The sequence below is a fragment of the Oncorhynchus masou genome, chromosome 30, assembly GCF_036934945.1.
Source record: "Oncorhynchus masou masou isolate Uvic2021 chromosome 30, UVic_Omas_1.1, whole genome shotgun sequence".
NCBI lineage: Eukaryota > Metazoa > Chordata > Actinopteri > Salmoniformes > Salmonidae > Oncorhynchus > Oncorhynchus masou.
The window spans coordinates 60509155-60530398 of record NC_088241.1 but is presented as its reverse complement, the minus strand read 5'-3'; the positions used below and the strand labels follow the sequence as shown (position 1 = coordinate 60530398).

The 21244-nt window shown below is 45.4% G+C and overlaps 1 protein-coding gene across 5 annotated transcripts in view; it reads right to left on the bottom strand.

Annotated features, from left to right (window-relative positions):
• Positions 1-21244, bottom strand: part of LOC135522896 (band 4.1-like protein 3) — a 127899-nt gene that overhangs the window by 7598 nt on the left and 99057 nt on the right. For 4 of the 5 annotated variants that reach the window (XM_064949580.1, XM_064949579.1, XM_064949583.1 and 1 more), the window contains 4 exons: positions 21058-21177; positions 20709-20801; positions 13526-13606; positions 4002-4118 (listed from right to left, as the gene is read on the bottom strand). In XM_064949580.1, coding sequence (XP_064805652.1) covers positions 4008-4118; positions 13526-13606; positions 20709-20801; positions 21058-21177 — 405 coding nt within the window. In that variant the 3' untranslated portion in view covers positions 4002-4007. The remainder of the gene's footprint in view (positions 1-4001; positions 4119-13525; positions 13607-20708; positions 20802-21057; positions 21178-21244) is intronic. The other variant, XM_064949582.1, reaches the window with a different exon arrangement.

The window sequence follows — 21244 nt, the reverse complement described above, 5'->3', positions numbered from 1 at the left end:
GAGAGACTCCATACAGTATATATAGAGACTCCATACAGTATATATAGAGAGACTCCATACAGTATATAGAGATATATAGAGACTCCACACAGTATATAGAGACTCCATACAGTATATATAGAGAGACTCCATACAGTATATAGAGAGACTCCATACAGTATATATAGAGAGAGACTCCATACAGTATATATTGAGACTCCATACAGTTTATATAGAGAGACTCCATACAGTATATAGAGAGACTCCATACAGTATATAGAGACTCCATACATTATTTATAGAGACTCCATACAGTATATATAGAGAGACTCCATACAGTTTATATAGAGAGACTCCATACAGTATATATAGAGACTCCATACAGTATATAGAGAGACTCCATACAGTATATATAGAGACTCCATACAGTATATATAGAGAGAGACTCCATACAGTATATATTGAGACTCCATACAGTTTATATAGAGAGACTCCATACAGTATATAGAGAGACTCCATACAGTATATAGAGAGACTCCATACAGTATATAGAGAGACTCCATACAGTATATAGAGAGACTCCATACAGTATATATAGAGACTCCATACAGTATATATAGAGACTCCATACAGTATATATAGAGACTCAACACAGTATATAGAGACTCCATACAGTATATATAGAGAGACTCCATACAGTATATATAGAGAGACTCCATACAGTATATATAGAGAGACTCCATACAGTATATATATAGAGAGAGACTCCATACAGTATATAGAGAGACTCTACACAGTATATATAGAGAGAGACTCCATACAGTATATATAGAGACTCCATACAGTATATATAGAGAGACTCCACACAGTATATATAGAGAGAGACTCCATACAGTATATATAGAGACTCCATACAGTATATATATAGAGAGACTCCATACAGTATATAGAGAGACTCCATACAGTATATATAGAGAGAGACTCCATACAGTATATATAGAGACTCCATACAGTATATATAGAGAGACTCCATACAGTATATAGAGAGACTCCATACAGTATATATAGAGACTCCACACAGTATATAGAGAGACTCCATACAGTATATATAGAGACTCCACACAGTATAGAGAGTCTCCATACAGTATATATAGAGACTCCACACAGTATATAGAGACTCCATACAGAATATATAGAGACTCCATACAGCATATAGAGAGACTCCATACAGTATATAGATATAGAGAGACTCCATACAGTATATAGAGAGACTCCATACAGTATATATAGAGACTCCACACAGTATATAGAGACTCCATACAGTATCTATAGAGACTCCACACAGTATATAGAGAGAATCCATACAGTATATATAGAGACTCCACACAGTATATAGAGAGACTCCATACAGTATATATTGAGACTCCACACAATATAGAGAGTCTCCATACAGTATATATAGAGACTCCACACAGTATATAGAGACTCCATACAGTATATATAGACTCCATACAGCATATAGAGAGACTCCATACAGTATATATAGAGACTCCACACAGTATAAAGAGACTCCACACAGTATATAGAGACTCCATACAGTATATATATAGAGACTCCATACAGTATATAGTGAGACTCCATACAGTATATATAGAGAGACTCCATACAGTATATACAGAGACCGAGTCTCTCTATATATACTGTATGGAGTCTCTCTATATATACTGTATGGAGTCTCTCTATACAGTGCCTTGCGAAAGTATTCGGCCCCCGTGAACTTTGCGACCTTTTGCCACATTTCAGGCTTCAAACATAAAGATATAAAACTCTATTTTTTTGTGAAGAATCAACAACAAGTGGGACACAATCATGAAGTGGAACGACATTTATTGGATATTTCAAACTTTTTTAACAAATCAAAAACTGAAAAATTGGGCGTGCAAAATTATTCAGCCCCCTTAAGTTAATACTTTGTAGCGCCACCTTTTGCTGCGATTACAGCTGTAAGTCGCTTGGGGTATGTCTCTATCAGTTTTGCACATTGAGAGACTGACATTTTTTCCCATTCCTCCTTGCAAAACAGCTCGAGCTCAGTGAGGTTGGATGGAGAGCATTTGTGAACAGCAGTTTTCAGTTCTTTCCACAGATTCTCGATTGGATTCAGGTCTGGACTTTGACTTGGCCATTCTAACACCTGGATATGTTTATTTTTGAACCATTCCATTGTAGATTTTGCTTTATGTTTTGGATCATTGTCTTGTTGGAAGACAAATCTCCGTCCCAGTCTCAGGTCTTTTGCAGACTCCATCATGCTTTCTTCCAGAATGGTCCTGTATTTGGCTCCATCCATCTTCCCATCAATTTTAACCATCTTCCCTGTCCCTGCTGAAGAAAAGCAGGCCCAAACCATGATGCTGCCACCACCATGTTTGACAATGGGGATGGTGTGTTCATTGTGATGAGCTATGTTGCTTTTACGCCAAACATAACATTTTGCATTGTTGCCAAAAAGTTAAATTTTGGTTTCATCTGACCAGGGCACCTTCTTCCACATGTTTGGTGTGTCTCCCAGCTGGCTTGTGGCAAACTTTAAACAACACTTTTTATGGATATCTTTAAGAAATGGCTTTCTTCTTACCACTCTTCCATAAAGGCCAGATTTGTGCAATATACGACTGATTGTTGTCCTATGGACAGAGTCTCCCACCTCAGCTGTATATCTCTGCAGTTCATCCAGAGTGATCATGGGCCTCTTGGCTGCATCTCTGATCAGTCTTCTCCTTGTATGAGCTGAAAGTTTAGAGGGACGGCCAGGTCTTTGTAGATTTGCAGTGGTCTGATACTCCTTCCATTTCAATATTATCGCTTGCACAGTGCTCTTTGGGATTTGTAAAGCTTGGGAAATATTTTTGTATCCAAATCCGGCTTTAAACTTTTTCACAACAGTATCTCGGACCTGCCTGGTGTGTTGTTCTTCATGATGCTCTCTGCGCTTTTAACGGACCTCTGAGACTATCACAGTGCAGGTGCATTTATACGGAGACTTGATTACACACAGGTGGATTGTATTTATCATCATTAGTCATTTAGGTCAACATTGGATCATTCAGAGATCCTCACTGAACTTCTGGAGAGAGTTTGCTGCATTGAAAGTAAAGGGGCTGAATAATTTTGCACGCCCAATTTTTCAGTTTTTGATTTGTTAATTTTTTTTGAAATATCCAATAAATGTCGTTCCACTTCATGATTGTGTCCCACTTGTTGTTGATTCTTCACAAAAAAATACAGTTTTATATATTTATGTTTGAAGCCTGAAATGTGGCAAAAGGTCGCAAAGTTCAAGGGGGCCGAATACTTTTGCAAGGCACTGTATAGAGAGACTCCATACAGTATATATAGAGAGACTCCATACAGTATATATAGAGACTCCATACAGTATATATAGAGACTCCATACAGTATATAGAGAGACTCCATACAGTATATATAGAGACTCCATACAGTATGTAGAGACTCCATACAGTATATAAAGAGACTGCATACAGTATATATAGAGAGACTCCATACAGTATAGAGAGAGACTCCATACAGTATAAAGAGAGACTCCATAAAGTATATATAGAGTCCAAACAATATGTATGTATGTATGTATGTCGTATGTATGTATGTATGTATGTATGCATGCATGTGTATATATACATGTATATAAATATATATAAATATATATATAAATATATATATATATATATATATATATATATATATATATATAGAGAGAGAGACTCCATCCACACAGATGGTATCATTATACTATAGTTGACTGTGGAGAGGGAGAGGACTGTGGAAAGCTGAAACTGCCCCAGGTTAGTTCAGCAAGCTGAGCATCGAGCAGCCCTATGGGGAAGCCGGTGACTGGAGACAGCACAAGAAGCAGAGGATGGATGTGGAGGGAATGGAGGGGGTTGCTTGTCAGTGTCCTGCCAGCCAGACCCAGTCACAGACCGACCGACGTGATCCCCTTACCTGCGGTCACTCTTCGCCCTCCTCGGGCGTGATCTCAGTCTCTTTGTGGACCACTACTTTGGTCACTGACATGTCAGGGTGCTGCTTTTTGGCCTCCTTTATGGCCTGAGCCAAGGCCTACAGACAGACAGACAATATGCCAAACACCCCATGGAGGGAAACAGAGAGGAAGGTGGAATGGGCATGATCAGAATCACAAGGGCAAGGGTTGGACGAGTCACAGTGTGGTTGGGTATACCTCCTTCACAGTGTGGTTGGGTATACTTCCTTCACAGTGTGATTGGGAACACCTCCGTCACTATGTGTGAGAACACCTCCGTCACTATGTATGTGTGAAAACACCTCCGTCACTGTGTGTGAGAACACCTCCGTCACTGTGTGTGAGAACACCTCCGTCACTGTGTGTGAGAACACCTCCTTCACTGTGTGTGAGAACACCTCCGTCACTGTGTGTGAGAACACCTCCGTCACTGTGTGTGAGAACACCTCCGTCACTGTGTGTGAGAACACCTCCTTCACTGTGTGTGAGAACACCTCCGTCACTGTGTGTGAGAACACCTCCGTCACTGTGTGTGTGTGTGAGAACACCTCCGTCACTGTGTGTGTGTGAGAACACCTCCATCACTGTGTGTGTGTGAGAACACCTCCATCACTGTGTGTGTGAGAACACCTCCGTCACTGTGTGTGTGAGAACACCTCTGTCACTGTGTGTGAGAACATCCCCATCACTGTGTGTGTGTGAGAACACCTCCGTCACTGTGTGTGTGTGTGAGAACACCTCCGTCACTGTGTGTGTGAGAACACCTCCATCACTGGGTGTGTGTGAGAACACCTCCATCACTGTGTGTGTGAGAACACCTCCATCACTGTGTGTGTGTGAGAACACCCCCTTCACTGTGTGTGTGAGAACACCTCCGTCACTGTGTGTGTGTGAGAACACCTCTGTCACTGTGTGTGTGTGAGAACAACTCCGTCACTGTGTGTGTGAGAACACCTCCGTCACTGTGTGTGTGTGAGAACACCTCCGTCACTGTGTGTGTGTGAGAACACCTCCGCCACTGTGTGTGTGAGAACACCTCTGTCACTGTGTGTGTGAGAACACCTCCGTCACTGGGTGTGTGTGAGAACACCTCCGTCACTGTGTGTGTGTGTGAGAACACCTCCGTCACTGTGTGTGTGAGAACACCTCCGTCACTGTGTGTGTGAGAACACCTCCGTCACTGTGTGTGTGTGAGAACACCTCCGTCACTGTGTGTGTGTGAGAACACCTCCGTCACTGTGTGTGTGTGAGAACATCTCCGTCACTGTGTGTGTGTGAGAACACCTCCGTCTCTGCGTGTGTGTGAGAACACCTCCGTCACTGTGTGTGAGAACGCCTCCGTCACTGTGTGTGTGAGAACACCTCCGTAACTGTGTGTGTGTGAGAACATCTCCATCACTGTGTGTGTGTGAAAACACCTCCATCACTGTGTGTGTGTGAGAACACCTCTGTCACTGTGTGTGTGTGAGCACACCTCCGACACTGTGTGTGTGTGAGAACACCTCTGTCACTGTGTGTGTGAGAACACCTCCGTCACTGTGTGTGTGAGAACACCTCTGTCACTGTGTGTGAGAACATCTCTGTCAGTGTGTGTGAGAACACCTCCGTCACTGTGTGTGTGTGAGAACACCTCCGTCACTGTGTGTGTGTGAGAACACCTCCGTCACTGTGTGTGTGAGAACACCTCCATCACTGGGTGTGTGTGAGAACACCTCCGTCACTGTGTATGTGTGAGAACACCTCCGTCACTGTGTGTGTGAGAACACCTCCGTCACTGTGTGTGTGTGAGAACACCTCCGTCACTGCGTGTGTGTGTGAGAACACCTCCGTCACTGTGTGTGTGAGAACACCTCCGTCACTGTGTGTGAGAACACCTCCGTGTGTGTGTGTGAGAACACCTCCGTCACTGTGTGTGTGTGAGAACACCTCCGCCACTGTGTGTGTGAGAACACCTCTGTCACTGTGTGTGTGAGAACACCTCCATCACTGTGTGTGTGAGAACACCTCCGTCACTGTGTGTGTGTGAGAACACCCCCGTCACTGTGTGTGTGAGAACACCTCCGTCACTGTGTGTGTGAGAACACCTCCGTCACTGTGTGTGTGAGAACACCTCCGTCACTGTGTGTGTGTGAGAACACCTCCGTCACTGTGTGTGTGTGAGAACACCTCCGTCACTGTGTGTGTGTGAGAACACCTCCGTCTCTGCGTGTGTGTGAGAACACCTCCGTCACTGTGTGTGTGAGAACACCTCCGTCACTGTGTGTGTGTGAGAACACCTCCGTAACTGTGTGTGTGTGAGAACATCTCCGTCACTGTGTGTGTGTGAAAACACCTCCATCACTGTGTGTGTGTGAGAACACCTCTCACTGTGTGTGTGTGAGCACACCTCCGACACTGTGTGTGTGTGAGAACACCTCTGTCACTGTGTGTGTGAGAACACCTCCGTCACTGTGTGTGTGAGAACACCTCTGTCACTGTGTGTGAGAACATCTCTGTCAGTGTGTGTGTGAGAACACCTCCGTCACTGTGTGTGTGTGAGAACACCTCCGTCACTGTGTGTGTGTGAGAACACCTCCGTCACTGTGTGTGTGAGAACACCTCCATCACTGGGTGTGTGTGAGAACACCTCCGTCACTGTGTGTGTGTGAGAACACCTCCGTCACTGTGTGTGTGTGAGAACACCTCCGTCACTGTGTGTGTGAGAACACCTCTGTCACTGTGTGTGAGAACATCTCTGTCACTGTGTGTGTGAGAACACCTCCGTCACTGTGTGTGTGAGAACACCTCTGTCACTGTGTGTGAGAACATCTCTGTCAGTGTGTGTGTGAGAACACCTCCGTCACTGTGTGTGTGTGAGAACACCTCCGTCACTGTGTGTGTGTGAGAACACCTCCGTCACTGTGTGTGTGAGAACACCTCCATCACTGGGTGTGTGTGAGAACACCTCCGTCACTGTGTATGTGTGAGAACACCTCCGTCACTGTGTGTGTGAGAACACCTTCGTCACTGTGTGTGTGTGAGAACACCTCCGTCACTGCGTGTGTGTGTGAGAACACCTCCGTCACTGTGTGTGAGAACGCCTCCATCACTGTGTGTGTGTGTGAGAACACCTCCGTCACTGTGTGTGTGTGAGATCACCTCCATCACTGTGTGTGTGTGAGAACACCTCCGTCACTGTGTGTGTGAGAACACCTCCGTCACTGTGTGTGAGAACACCTCCGTCACTGTGTGTGTGTGAGAACACCTCCGTCACTGTGTGTGTGTGAGAACACCTCCGTCACTGTGTGTGTGTGAGAACACCTCCGTCACTGTGTGTGTGAGAACACCTCCATCACTGGGTGTGTGTGAGAACACCTCCGTCACTGTGTATGTGTGAGAACACCTCCGTCACTGTGTGTGTGAGAACACCTCTGTTACTGTGTGTGTGTGAGAACACCTCCGTCACTGTGTGTGTGTGAGAACACCTCCGTCACTGTGTGTGTGTGAGAACACCTCCGTCACTGCGTGTGTGTGAGAACACCTCCGTCACTGTGTGTGAGTACGCCTCCATCACTGTGTGTGTGTGTGAGAACACCTCCATCACTGTGTGTGTGTGAGAACACCTCCGTCACTGTGTGTGTGAGAACACCTCCGTCACTGTGTGTGAGAACACCTCCGTCACTGTGTGTGTATGAAAACACCTCTGTCACTGTGTGTGTGTTAGAACACCTGTCACTGTGTGTGTGTGAGCACACCTCCGACACTGTGTGTGTGTGAGAACACCTCCGACACTGTGTGTGTGAGAACACCTCCGTCACTGTGTGTGTAAGAACACCTCCGTCACTGTGTGTGTGAGAACACCTCTGTCACTGTGTGTGAGAACATCTCTGTCAGTGTGTGTGTGAGAACACCTCCGTCACTGTGTGTGAGAACACCGCCGTCACTGTGTGTGTGAGAACACCTCCGTCACTGTGTGTGTGTGAGAACACCTCCGTCACTGTGTGTGTGTGAGAACACCTCCGTCACTGTGTGTGTGAGAACACCTCCATTACTGTGTGTGTGTGAGAACACCTCCGTCACTGTGTGTGTGTGAGAACACCTCCATCACTGTGTGTGTGAGAACACCTCCGTCACTGTGTGTGTGTGAGAACACCTCCGTCATGGTGTGTGAGAACACCTCCATCACTGTGTGTGTGTGAGAACATCACTGTGTGTGTGTGAAACACCTCCGTCACTGTGTGTGTGTGTGACAACACCTCCGTCACTGTGTGTGTGAGAACACCTCCGTCACTGTGTGTGTGAGAACACCTCCGTCACTGTGTGTGTGAGAACACCTCCGTCACTGTGTGTGTGTGAGAACACCTCCGTCACTGTGTGTGTGTGAGAACACCCCCGTCACTGTGTGTGTGTGAGAACACCTCCATCACTGTGTGTGTGTGTGTGAGAACACCCCCGTCACTGTGTGTGTGTGAGAACACCTCCATCACTGTGTGTGTGTGTGAGAACACCCCCGTCACTGTGTGTGTGAGAACACCCCCGTCACTGTGTGTGTGAGAACACCTCCGTCACTGTGTGTGTGAGAACACCTCCGTCACTGTGTGTGTGTGAGAACACCTCCGTCACTGTGTGTGTGTGAGAACACCTCCGTCACTGTGTGTGTGTGAGAACACCTCCGTCACTGTGTGTGTGTGAGAACACCTCCGTCACTGTGTGTGTGTGAGAACACCTCCGTCATGGTGTGTGTGAGAACACCTCCATCACTGTGTGTGTGAGAACACCTCCATCACTGTGTGTGTGAGATCACCTCCATCACTGTGTGTGTGATCACCTCCATCACTGTGTGTGTGTGAGAACACCTCCGTCACTGTGTGTGTGAGAACACCTCCGTCACTGTGTGTGTGAGAACACCTCCGTCACTGTGTGTGTGTGAGAACACCCACGTCACTGTGTGTGTGTGAGAACACCCACGTCACTGTGTGTGTGTGAGAACACCCACGTCACTGTGTTGTGAGAACACTGTGTGTGTGTGAGAACATCACTGTGTGTCTGAGAACACTCCCGTCACTGTGTGTGTGTGAGAACACCTCCGTCACTGTGTGTGTGTGAGAACACCTCCGTCACTGTGTGTGTGTGAGAACACCTCCGTCACTCTGTGTGTGTGTGAGAACACCTCCGTCACTCTGTGTGTGTGTGAGAACACCTTCGTCAGATGTGTGTGTGTGAGAACACCTCCATCACTATGTGGTTGTGAACACCTCCATCACTGTGTGTGAGAACACCTCCGTCACTGTGTGTGTGTGTGAGAACACCTCCATCACTGTGTGTGAGAACACCTCCGTCACTGTGTGTGTGAGAACACCTCCGTCACTGTGTGTGTGTGAGAACACCTCCGTCACTGTGTGTGTGTGAGAACACCTCCGTCACTGTGTGTGTGTGAGAACACCTCCGTCACTGTGTGTGTGTGTGACAACACCCCGTCACTGTGTGTGTGTGAGAACACCTCCGTCATGGTGTGTGTGAGAACACCTCCATCACTGTGTGTGTGTGAGAACACCCCCGTCACTGTGTGTGTGAGAACACCTCCGTCACTGTGTGTGTGAGAACACCTCCGTCACTGTGTGTGTGAGAACACCTCCGTCACTGTGTGTGTGAGAACACCTCCGTCACTGTGTGTGTGTGAGAACACCTCCGTCACTGTGTGTGTGTGAGAACACCTCCGTCACTGTGTGTGTGTGAGAACACCTCCGTCACTGTGTGTGTGTGTGAGAACACCTCCGTCACTGTGTGTGTGTGAGAACACCTCCGTCATGGTGTGTGTGAAAACACCTCCATCACTGTGTGTGAGAACACCTCCATCACTGTGTGTGTGAGATCACCTCCATCACTGTGTGTGTGAGATCACCTCCATCACTGTGTGTGTGTGAGAACACCTCCGTCACTGTGTGTGTGAGAACACCTCCGTCACTGTGTGTGTGAGAACACCTCCGTCACTGTGTGTGTGTGAGAACACCCACGTCACTGTGTGTGTGTGAGAACACCCACGTCACTGTGTGTGTGTGAGAACACCCACGTCACTGTGTGTGTGAGAACACCTTCGTCTGTGTGTGAGAACACCTCCGTCACTGTGTGTGTGAGAACACCTCCGTCACTGTGTGTGTGAGAACACCTCCGTCACTGTGTGTGTGTGAGAACACCTCCGTCACTGTGTGTGTGTGAGAACACCTCCGTCACTGTGTGTGTGTGAGAACACCTCCGTCACTGTGTGTGTGTGTGAGAACACCTCCGTCACTGTGTGTGTGTGAGAACACCTCCGTCATGGTGTGTGTGAGAACACCTCCATCACTGTGTGTGAGAACACCTCCATCACTGTGTGTGTGAGATCACCTCCATCACTGTGTGTGTGAGATCACCTCCATCACTGTGTGTGTGTGAGAACACCTCCATCACTGTGTGTGTGAGAACACCTCCGTCACTTGTGTGTGAGAACACCTCCGTCACTGTGTGTGTGTGAGAACACCTCCGTCACTGTGTGTGTGTGAGAACACCTCCGTCACTGTGTGTGTGTGAGAACACCTCACGTGTGTGTGAGAACACTGTCTGTGTGTGAGAACACACTCCACTCCCGTCACTGTGTGTGTGTGAGAACACCTCCGTCACTGTGTGTGTGTGAGAACACCTCCGTCACTGTGTGTGTGTGAGAGAACACCTCCGTCACTGTGTGTGTGTGAGAACACCCATGTTACTGTGTGTGTGAGAACCCCTTTGTCTGTGTGTGAGACCACCTCCATCACTGTGTGTGTGAGAACACTCCCGTCACTGTGTGTGTGTGAGAACACCCCCGTCACTGTGTGTGTGTGAGAACACCTCCATCACTGTGTGTGTGTGTGTGTGAGAACACCTCCATCACTGTGTGTGTGTGTGAGAACACCCCCGTCACTGTGTGTGTGAGAACACCCCCGTCACTGTGTGTGTGAGAACACCTCCGTCACTGTGTGTGTGAGAACACCTCCGTCACTGTGTGTGTGAGAACACCTCCGTCACTGTGTGTGTGTGAGAACACCTCCGTCACTGTGTGTGTGTGAGAACACCTCCGTCACTGTGTGTGTGTGAGAACACCTCCGTCACTGTGTGTGTGTGAGAACACCTCCGTCATGGTGTGTGTGAGAACACCTCCATCACTGTGTGTGAGAACACCTCCATCACTGTGTGTGTGAGATCACCTCCATCACTGTGTGTGTGAGATCACCTCCATCACTGTGTGTGTGTGAGAACACCTCCGTCACTGTGTGTGTGAGAACACCTCCGTCACTGTGTGTGTGAGAACACCTCCGTCACTGTGTGTGTGTGAGAACACCCACGTCACTGTGTGTGTGTGAGAACACCCACGTCACTGTGTGTGTGTGAGAACACCCACGTCACTGTGTGTGTGAGAACACCTTCGTCTGTGTGTGAGACCACCTCCATCACTGTGTGTCTGAGAACACTCCCGTCACTGTGTGTGTGTGAGAACACCTCCGTCACTGTGTGTGTGTGAGAACACCTCCGTCACTGTGTGTGTGTGAGAACACCTCCGTCACTCTGTGTGTGTGTGAGAACACCTCCGTCACTCTGTGTGTGTGTGAGAACACCTTCGTCAGATGTGTGTGTGTGAGAACACCTCCATCACTATGTGGTTGTGAACACCTCCGTCACTATGTGGTTGTGAACACCTCCATCACTGTGTGTGAGAACACCTCCGTCACTGTGTGTGTGTGTGAGAACACCTCCATCACTGTGTGTGAGAACACCTCCGTCACTGTGTGTGTGAGAACACCTCCATCACTGTGTGTGTGTGAGAACACCTCCGTCACTGTGTGTGTGTGAGAACACCTCCGTCACTGTGTGTGTGTGAGAGAACACCTCCGTCACTGTGTGTGTGTGAGAACACCCATGTTACTGTGTGTGTGAGAACCCCTTTGTCTGTGTGTGAGACCACCTCCATCACTGTGTGTGTGAGAACACTCCCGTCACTGTGTGCGTGTGAGAACACCTCCGTCACTGTGTGTGTGAGAACACCTCTGTCACTCTGTGTGTGTGTGAGAACACCTCCGTCACTGTGTGTGAGAACACCTTCGTTAGATGTGTTTGTGTGAGAACACCTCCGTCACTATGTGGTTGTGAACACCTCCGTCACTATGTGGTTGTGAACACCTCCGTCACTATGTGGTTGTGAACACCTCCATCACTATGTGAACAACGACTTTAAGACATCATCGAAAATACTTTATATTGTTACCTGGTCAGATTATAACCAGATAAAGACGTATTTTTCTGGTTACTAAAAAGACGATAACAAAACTTGTTACAACTAGTATACAGCCGTACCATGACATCATAAAAGACGATAACAAAACTTGTTACAACTAGTATAAAGCCGTACCATGACATCATAAAAGACGATAACAAAACTTGTTACAACTAGTATACAGCCGTACCATGACATCATAAAAGACGATAACAAAACTTGTTACAACTAGTATACAGCCGTACCATGACATCATAAAAGACGATAACAAAACTTGTTACAACTAGTATACAGCCCTACCATGACATCATAAAAGACGATAACAAAACTTGTTACAACTAGTATACAGCCGTACCATGACATCCTAAAAGACGATAACAAAACTTGTTACAACTAGTATACAGCCGTACCATGACATCATAAAAGACGATAACAAAACTTGTTACAACTAGTATACAGCCGTACCATGACATCATAAAAGACGATAACAAAACTTGTTACAACTCGTATACAGCCGTACCATGACATCATAAAAGACGATAACAAAACTTGTTACAACTAGTATACAGCCGTACCATGACATCATAAAAGACGATAACAAAACTTGTTACAACTAGTATACAGCTGGACCATGACATCATAAAAGACGATAACAAAACTTGTTACAACTAGTATACAGCCGTACCATGACATCATAAAAGACGATAACAAAACTTGTTACAACTAGTATAAAGCCGTACCATGACATCATAAAAGACGATAACAAAACTTGTTACAACTAGTATACAGCCGTACCATGACATCATAAAAGACGATAACAAAACTTGTTACAACTAGTATACAGCCGTACCATGACATCATAAAAGACAATAACAAAACTTGTTACAACTAGTATACAGCCCTACCATGACATCATAAAAGACGATAACAAAACTTGTTACAACTAGTATACAGCCGTACCATGACATCATAAAAGACGATAACAAAACTTGTTACAACTAGTATACAGCTGGACCATGACATCATAAAAGACGGCATAATGATGTCTTTGCCACCAGTTTGTTCGTTGGGAAGGGGACCGAATACCTTGACATCAGCAATGTCTCCCGTTACCAATCACCTTGTTAAAATAGCTAAGCCTATTTAGTAGCTGTAAGGATACTTAGGATGCGTGCTAGAGGACACACAGTGTAAGAGGGAAGGAACAGCATATCCTTTTACCTCGTCATGGTCAATGTCTGCATCACCCGAGATTACGATTCTCTTCTCGATCCTGGTTTCCGAGATGCCGCCTTTCACAGTCTGGAAAAAAATGTCATTGAATTTGAGGTACATTTCAGACATGGAACAACTAAGCCAAAATGAACCCACAGCTGTAGTATTGGAAGCACCAAGCTTGAAACCAACTGAGCCAATGGAACCACCTAATTAATAGTGAAATGATATGCACCACTAACAAACCAGTGGAATCCATAACCCTGCCCTATTCACTCATACAGTATGCTACCCATGCCAATGGGTCGTTCCACGAAACAAGTCCATTTTGGGTAGATGAACTTGGTGAATTTTAATTTGAACATTCTGTCATAAAGATAACATGTTCAATTTAATAATAAAAAAAAACAAAAAAAACGGACTACAGTAAGTGCCAAATATAGTAACAGGGTTGACAATTTCATTTTAAATCAGACGTAAATCCCCTGATAGGGGGAATGGAAGCTTGTTGAATGCAAGCATCACAACAAAAAAGGAAATTGTAAAAAATTAAATAAAATGCCTGTCTATCTATTGGTAACAGGGTTGAATTGTAATGCTCAAACTGCTTTGTTTTCCAACACAAAACCCCAGAAAATGGCCAAAAGGAGTAGAACCAGCTCAACTGCTTTTACATAAAGACTAGAACCAGCTCACCTGCTTTTACATAAAGACTAGAACCAGCTCACCTGCTTTTACATAAAGAGTAGAACCAGCTCACCTGCTTTTACATAAAGACTAGAACCAGCTCACCTGCTTTTACATAAAGAGTAGAACCAGCTCACCTGCTTTTACATAAAGACTAGAACCAGCTCACCTGCTTTTACATAAAGACTAGAACCAGCTCACCTGCTTTTACATAAAGACTAGAACCAGCTCACCTGCTTTTACATAAAGAGTAGAACCAGCTCACCTGCTTTTACATAAAGAGTAGAACCAGCTCACCTGCTTTTACATAAAGAGTAGAACCAGCTCACCTGCTTTTACATAAAGAGTAGAACCAGCTCACCTGCTTTTACATAAAGAGTAGAACCAGACACCTGCTTTTACATAAAGACTAAATCAGCTCACCTGCTTTTACATAAAGACTAGAACCAGCTCACCTGCTTTTACATAAAGACTAGAACCAGCTCACCTGCTTTTACATAAAGAGTAGAACCAGCTCACCTGCTTTTACATAAAGAGTAGAACCAGCTCACCTGCTTTTACATAAAGAGTAGAACCAGCTCACCTGCTTTTACATAAAGAGTAGAACCAGCTCACCTGCTTTTACATAAAGAGTAGAACCAGCTCACCTGCTTTTACATAAAGACTAGAACCAGCTCACCTGCTTTTACATAAAGAGTAGAACCAGCTCACCTGCTTTTACATAAAGAGTAGAACCAGCTCACCTGCTTTTACATAAAGACTAGAACCAGCTCACCTGCTTTTACATAAAGACTAGAACCAGCTCACCTGCTTTTACATAAAGACTAGAACCAGCTCACCTGCTTTTACATAAAGACTAGAACCAGCTCACCTGCTTTTACATAAAGACTAGAACCAGCTCACCTGCTTTTACATAAAGACTAGAACAAGCTCACCTGCTTTTACATAAAGACTAGAACCAGCTCACCTGCTTTTACATAAAGAGTAGAACCAGCTCACCTGCTTTTACATAAAGAGTAGAACCAGCTCACCTGCTTTTACATAAAGAGTAGAACCAGCTCACCTGCTTTTACATAAAGACTAGAACCAGCTCACCTGCTTTTACATAAAGAGTAGAACCAGCTCACCTGCTTTTACATAAAGACTAGAACCAGCTCACCTGCTTTTACATAAAGACTAGAACCAGCTCACCTGCTTTTACATAAAGACTAGAACCAGCTCACCTGCTTTTACATAAAGACTAGAACCAGCTCACCTGCTTTTACATAAAGACTAGAACCAGCTCACCTGCTTTTACATAAAGACTAGAACCAGCTCACCTGCTTTTACATAAAGACTAGAACCAGCTCACCTGCTTTTACATAAAGAGTAGAACCAGCTCACCTGCTTTTACATAAAGAGTAGAACCAGCTCACCTGCTTTTACATAAAGACTAGAACCAGCTCACCTGCTTTTACATAAAGACTAGAACCAGCTCACCTGCTTTTACATAAAGAGTAGAACCGGATCACCTGCTTTTACATAAAGACTTAACCAGCTCATGCTTTTACATAAAGACTAGAACCAGCTCACCTGCTTTTACATAAAGAGTAGAACCAGCTCACCTGCTTTTACATAAAGAGTAGAACCAGCTCACCTGCTTTTACATAAAGACTAGAACCAGCTCACCTGCTTTTACATAAAGAGTAGAACCAGCTCACCTGCTTTTACATAAAGACTAGAACCAGCTCACCTGCTTTTACATAAAGACTAGAACCAGCTCACCTGCTTTTACATAAAGAGTAGAACCAGCTCACCTGCTTTTACATAAAGACTAGAACCAGCTCACCTGCTTTTACATAAAGACTAGAACCAGCTCACCTGCTTTTACATAAAGACTAGAACCAGCTCACCTGCTTTTACATAAAGACTAGAACCAGCTCACCTGCTTTTACATAAAGACTAGAACCAGCTCACCTGCTTTTACATAAAGACTAGAACCAGCTCACCTGCTTTTACATAAAGACTAGAACCAGCTCACCTGCTTTTACATAAAGACTAGAACCAGCTCACCTGCTTTTACATAAAGACTAGAACCAGCTCACCTGCTTTTACATAAAGACTAGAACCAGCTCACCTGCTTTTACATAAAGACTAGAACCAGCTCACCTGCTTTTACATAAAGACTAGAACCAGCTCACCTGCTTTTACATAAACAGTAGAACCAGCTCACCTGCTTTTACATAAAGACTAGAACCAGCTCACCTGCTTTTACATAAAGACTAGAACCAGCTCACCTGCTTTTACATAAAGAGTAGAACCAGCTCACCTGCTTTTACATAAAGACTAGAACCAGCTCACCTGCTTTTACATAAAGACTAGAACCAGCTCACCTGCTTTTACATAAAGACTAGAACCAGCTCACCTGCTTTTACATAAAGACTAGAACCAGCTCACCTGCTTTTACATAAAGACTAGAACCAGCTCACCTGCTTTTACATAAAGACTAGAACCAGCTCACCTGCTTTTACATAAAGACTAGAACCAGCTCACCTGCTTTAACATAAAGCCTAGAACCAGCTCACCTGCTTTTACATAAAGAGTAGAACCGGCTCACCTGCTTTTACATAAAGACTAGAACCAGCTCACCTGCTTTTACAGATGCAAAAGTGGCTGTTCCACTGGATGTCAGAACCAGCTCATAAGAGCCTGCTTTTAAATAAAAATGATAAAGACTAGAACCAGCTCACCTGCTTTTACATAAAGAGTAGAACCAGCTCACCTGCTTTTACATAAAGAGTAGAACCAGCTCACCTGCTTTTACATAAAGACTAGAACCAGCTCACCTGCTTTTACATAAAGACTAGAACCAGCTCACCTGCTTTTACATAAAGACTAGAACCAGCTCACCTGCTTTTACATAAAGACTAGAACCAGCTCACCTGCTTTTACATAAAGACTAGAACCAGCTCACCTGCTTTTACATAAAGAGTAGAACCAGCTCACCTGCTTTTACATAAAGAGTTGAACCAGCTCACCTGCTTTTACATAAAGACTAGAACCAGCTCACCTGCTTTTACATAAAGACTAGAACCAGCTCACCTGCTTTTACATAAAGACTAGAACCAGCTCACCTGCTTTTTACATAAAGACTAGAACCAGCTCACCTGCTTTTACATAAAGACTAGAACCAGCTCACCTGCTTTTACATAAAGACTAGAACCAGCTCACCTGCTTTTACATAAAGAGTAGAACCGGCTCACCTGCTTTTACATAAAGACTAGAACCAGCTCACCTGCTTTTACAGATGCACTATTGTAAGTGGCTGTTCCACTGGATGTCAGAAGGTGAATTCACTCATTTTTACATAAAGCTCTGGAACCAGCTCACCTGCTTTTACTTAAATGTAATGTAAATGTATAAAGACTAGAACCAGCTCACCTGCTTTTACATAAAGAGTAGAACCAGCTCACCTGCTTTTACATAAAGAGTAGAACCAGCTCACCTGCTTTTACATAAAGACTAGAACCAGCTCACCTGCTTTTACATAAAGACTAGAACCAGCTCACCTGCTTTTACATAAAGACTAGAACCAGCTCACCTGCTTTTACATAAAGACTAGAACCAGCTCACCTGCTTTTACATAAAGACTAGAACCAGCTCACCTGCTTTTACATAAAGAGTAGAACCAGCTCACCTGCTTTTACATAAAGACTAGAACCAGCTCACCTGCTTTTACATAAAGAGTAGAACCAGCTCACCTGCTTTTACATAAAGACTAGAACCAGCTCACCTGCTTTTACATAAAGACTAGAACCAGCTCACCTGCTTTTACATAAAGACTAGAACCAGCTCACCTGCTTTTACATAAAGACTAGAACCAGCTCACCTGCTTTTACATAAAGACTAGAACCAGCTCACCTGCTTTTACATAAAGACTAGAACCAGCTCACCTGCTTTTACATAAAGACTAGAACCAGCTCACCTGCTTTTACATAAAGACTAGAACCAGCTCACCTGCTTTTACATAAAGACTAGAACCAGCTCACCTGCTTTTACATAAAGACTAGAACCAGCTCACCTGCTTTTACACTATGATTTGACTATAAGATGCTCAAGGTTTCTTTTTTTTCTTTTTTTAAGGAATAGTTTCATCTTATTAAAAGGAGAGTTCAGTTCATGTAACAGGTTTGACCTTAAAATGAGGGACAGACGTACATGAATCACTAATCACAAACACAAAAAAAAAATCATTAGAAATTACTTTGTCAAAGAAATAAAATAACTTGGGCTTTACAAGGACGGTGAAAACTTGGAGGAGTTTAAGTGGGTTAAAATCTTCCTAAACAGTCACAGAGGGTGTACTGATGGACATGTCAAAATGCTGTGGGGTGCACTGATGGACATGTCAAAATGCTGTGCACTGGGTGCAAAATGCTGTGGGGTGCACTGAGGACATGTCAAAATGCTGTGGTTAAGTCAAAATGCAGAGGGTGTCAAAATGCTGTGGGGTGCACTGGGACATGTCAAAATGCTGTGGGGTGCACTGATGGACATGTCAAAATGCTGTGGGGTGCACTGAGGGACATGTCAAAATGCTGTGGTTAAGTCACAGAGGGTGCACTGAGGGACATGTCAAAATGCTGTGGGGTGCACTGAGGGACATGTCAAAATGCTGTGGGGTGCACTGAGGGACATGTCAAAATGCTGTGGTTAAGTCACAGAGGGTGCACTGAGGGACATGTCAAAATGCTGTGGGGTGCACTGAGGGACATGTCAAAATGCTGTGGGGTGCACTGAGGGACATGTCAAAATGCTGTGGGGTGCACTGAGGGACATGTCAAAATGCTGTGGGGTGCACTGAGGGACATGTCAAAATGCTGTGGGGTGCACTGAGGGTCACATGTCAAAATGCTGTGGGGTGCACTGAGGGACATGTCAAAATGCTGTGGGGTGCACTGAGGGACATGTCAAAATGCTGTGGGGTGCACTGAGGGACATGTCAAAATGCTGTGGGGTGCACTGAGGGACATGTCAAAATGCTGTGGGGTGCACTGATGGACATGTCAAAATGCTGTGGGGTGCACTGATGGACATGTCAAAATGCTGTGGGGTGCACTGATGGACATGTCAAAATGCTGTGGGGTGCACTGAGGGACATGTCAAAATGCTGTGGATAAGTCACAGAGGGTGGTCAGAGGGACATGTCAAAATGCTGGATTTTGGCACTAAGTCTTCATTAATATAAAAAAAACGGATTTATTTATTTGTCCATGCGGTCTATACTAAAGGGCACTTCATTTAATATATCAGGCTTTTAAAATGCAATATTGGTGACACGTATACTCCCTCCCGGCCTCTTGGTCATCAGACTGCTGATTATCTCACACACCTGTCACCATCGTCTTGCGCACCAGTGCCTCATGACACTCACCCGGACTCCATCACCTCCTTGATCATCCTCACTAAATCTGTCACTCCCCTTGGTTCATTCCTCAGGTGTTAATGATTCTGTTTTCATGTTGGTGTGTTGTTTGTGTTAAGGCTCTCATGCCTCAACCAGATTGCCTCAGCCGGCTCGTCAAGCTCGCATGCCTCAACCAGATCGCCAGGCTCTCATGCCTCAGCAGGCTCGTTGGGCTTTCATACCTTAGCCGGATCGCCAGGCTTCCCTGCTTCAGTTGGCTCGTTGGGCTTTCATGCCTCAGCCGGATCGCCAGGCTCCCCTGCCTCAGCTGGCTCGTTGGGCTTTCATGCCTCCACCGGATCGCCATGCTCCCCTGCTTCAGTTGGCTCATTGGGCTTTCATACCTTAGCCGGATCGCACAGCTCCCCTGCCTCAGCTGGCTCATTGGGCTTTCATGCCTCAGCCGGATCGCCAGGCTCCCCTGCCTTGTTGGGCTTTCATGCCTCAGCCAGATCGCCAGGCTCCCCCTGCTTCCATCGGATCGCCAGGTTCCCCTGCCTCAACCGATCTGTCAGGTTCCCGTGCCCCAGCTGACTCGACAGGCTCCGGTGCCTCAGCTGGCATGACAGGTTCTCGCGCATCAGCAGGGGTGACTGGTCTGCTCCTGATCCCCGGGTTCATCCCCTTTGACGGCGTCCTGCGGCTATAGAGCCTAGTGTCGGGGAGGGGGTACTGTCACGTATACTCCCTCTCCAGCCTGCTGATTATCCCGCACACCTGTCACCATCGTCTCGCGCACCAGTGCCTCATGACACTCACCTGGACTCCATCACCTCCTTGATTATCTTCCCCATATCTGTCACTCCCCTTGGTTCTTTCCTCAGGTGTTATTGACTTGTTTTCATGTCGGTGCGTTTGTTTTTGTTACATGTTTATTGTTTTGTTTATTTATTAAAACACTCACTCCCTGAACTTGTTTCCCGACTCTCAGCGCACTCGTTACAATTGGTGCACAATTTAAACTTAAAATATCAAAGGGACACAAAAGGGACTCGTGGATAAAGCTGAGGTGAATGACAGTGGCACCCCTCTGAGTTGAGGTCAGGTAGTAAATACCTTGGTGATATGTGTGGTTGTGGTGGTGCTGGTGGTGTCTGAGGTGATGGTCTGGGCGCTCATCAACACCCCCGCCTCGGGATCAGCGTCAGCCTGGAACAACACAGACACAATTCATCACCTCAATTGGATGGAAGAACAGGGTCGTATTCCTTAGGCACCGAATGTTGTAAAACGGACTGAAACACGGAGGAACAACTTGGACATTTTTTTGTTGCAATTAGAGTTTTACAACATTTTACATTGTGTGCCCTAATGAGCACTACCCAGGTCAAAAATATACACATTGGAGTATATGAGAATATCCAGAATAGAGCATGAGACATAAGTCTGACGAGAAGGCCTTTACCTCTAGTGACTGGTATGTGACAGTTTTCATTTCCGTGTGTATTACAGGGACCTCCTGGGTCACATCCACCACATCTGCCCTGTTGAAGGTCAGGACCTCTGGAGCCTCCAGCACAGACAACTGAGATAGAGGGACAGAGTGAGAGCAAGAGGGATAGATACAGAGAGTGAGAGAGGGAGGGATAGAG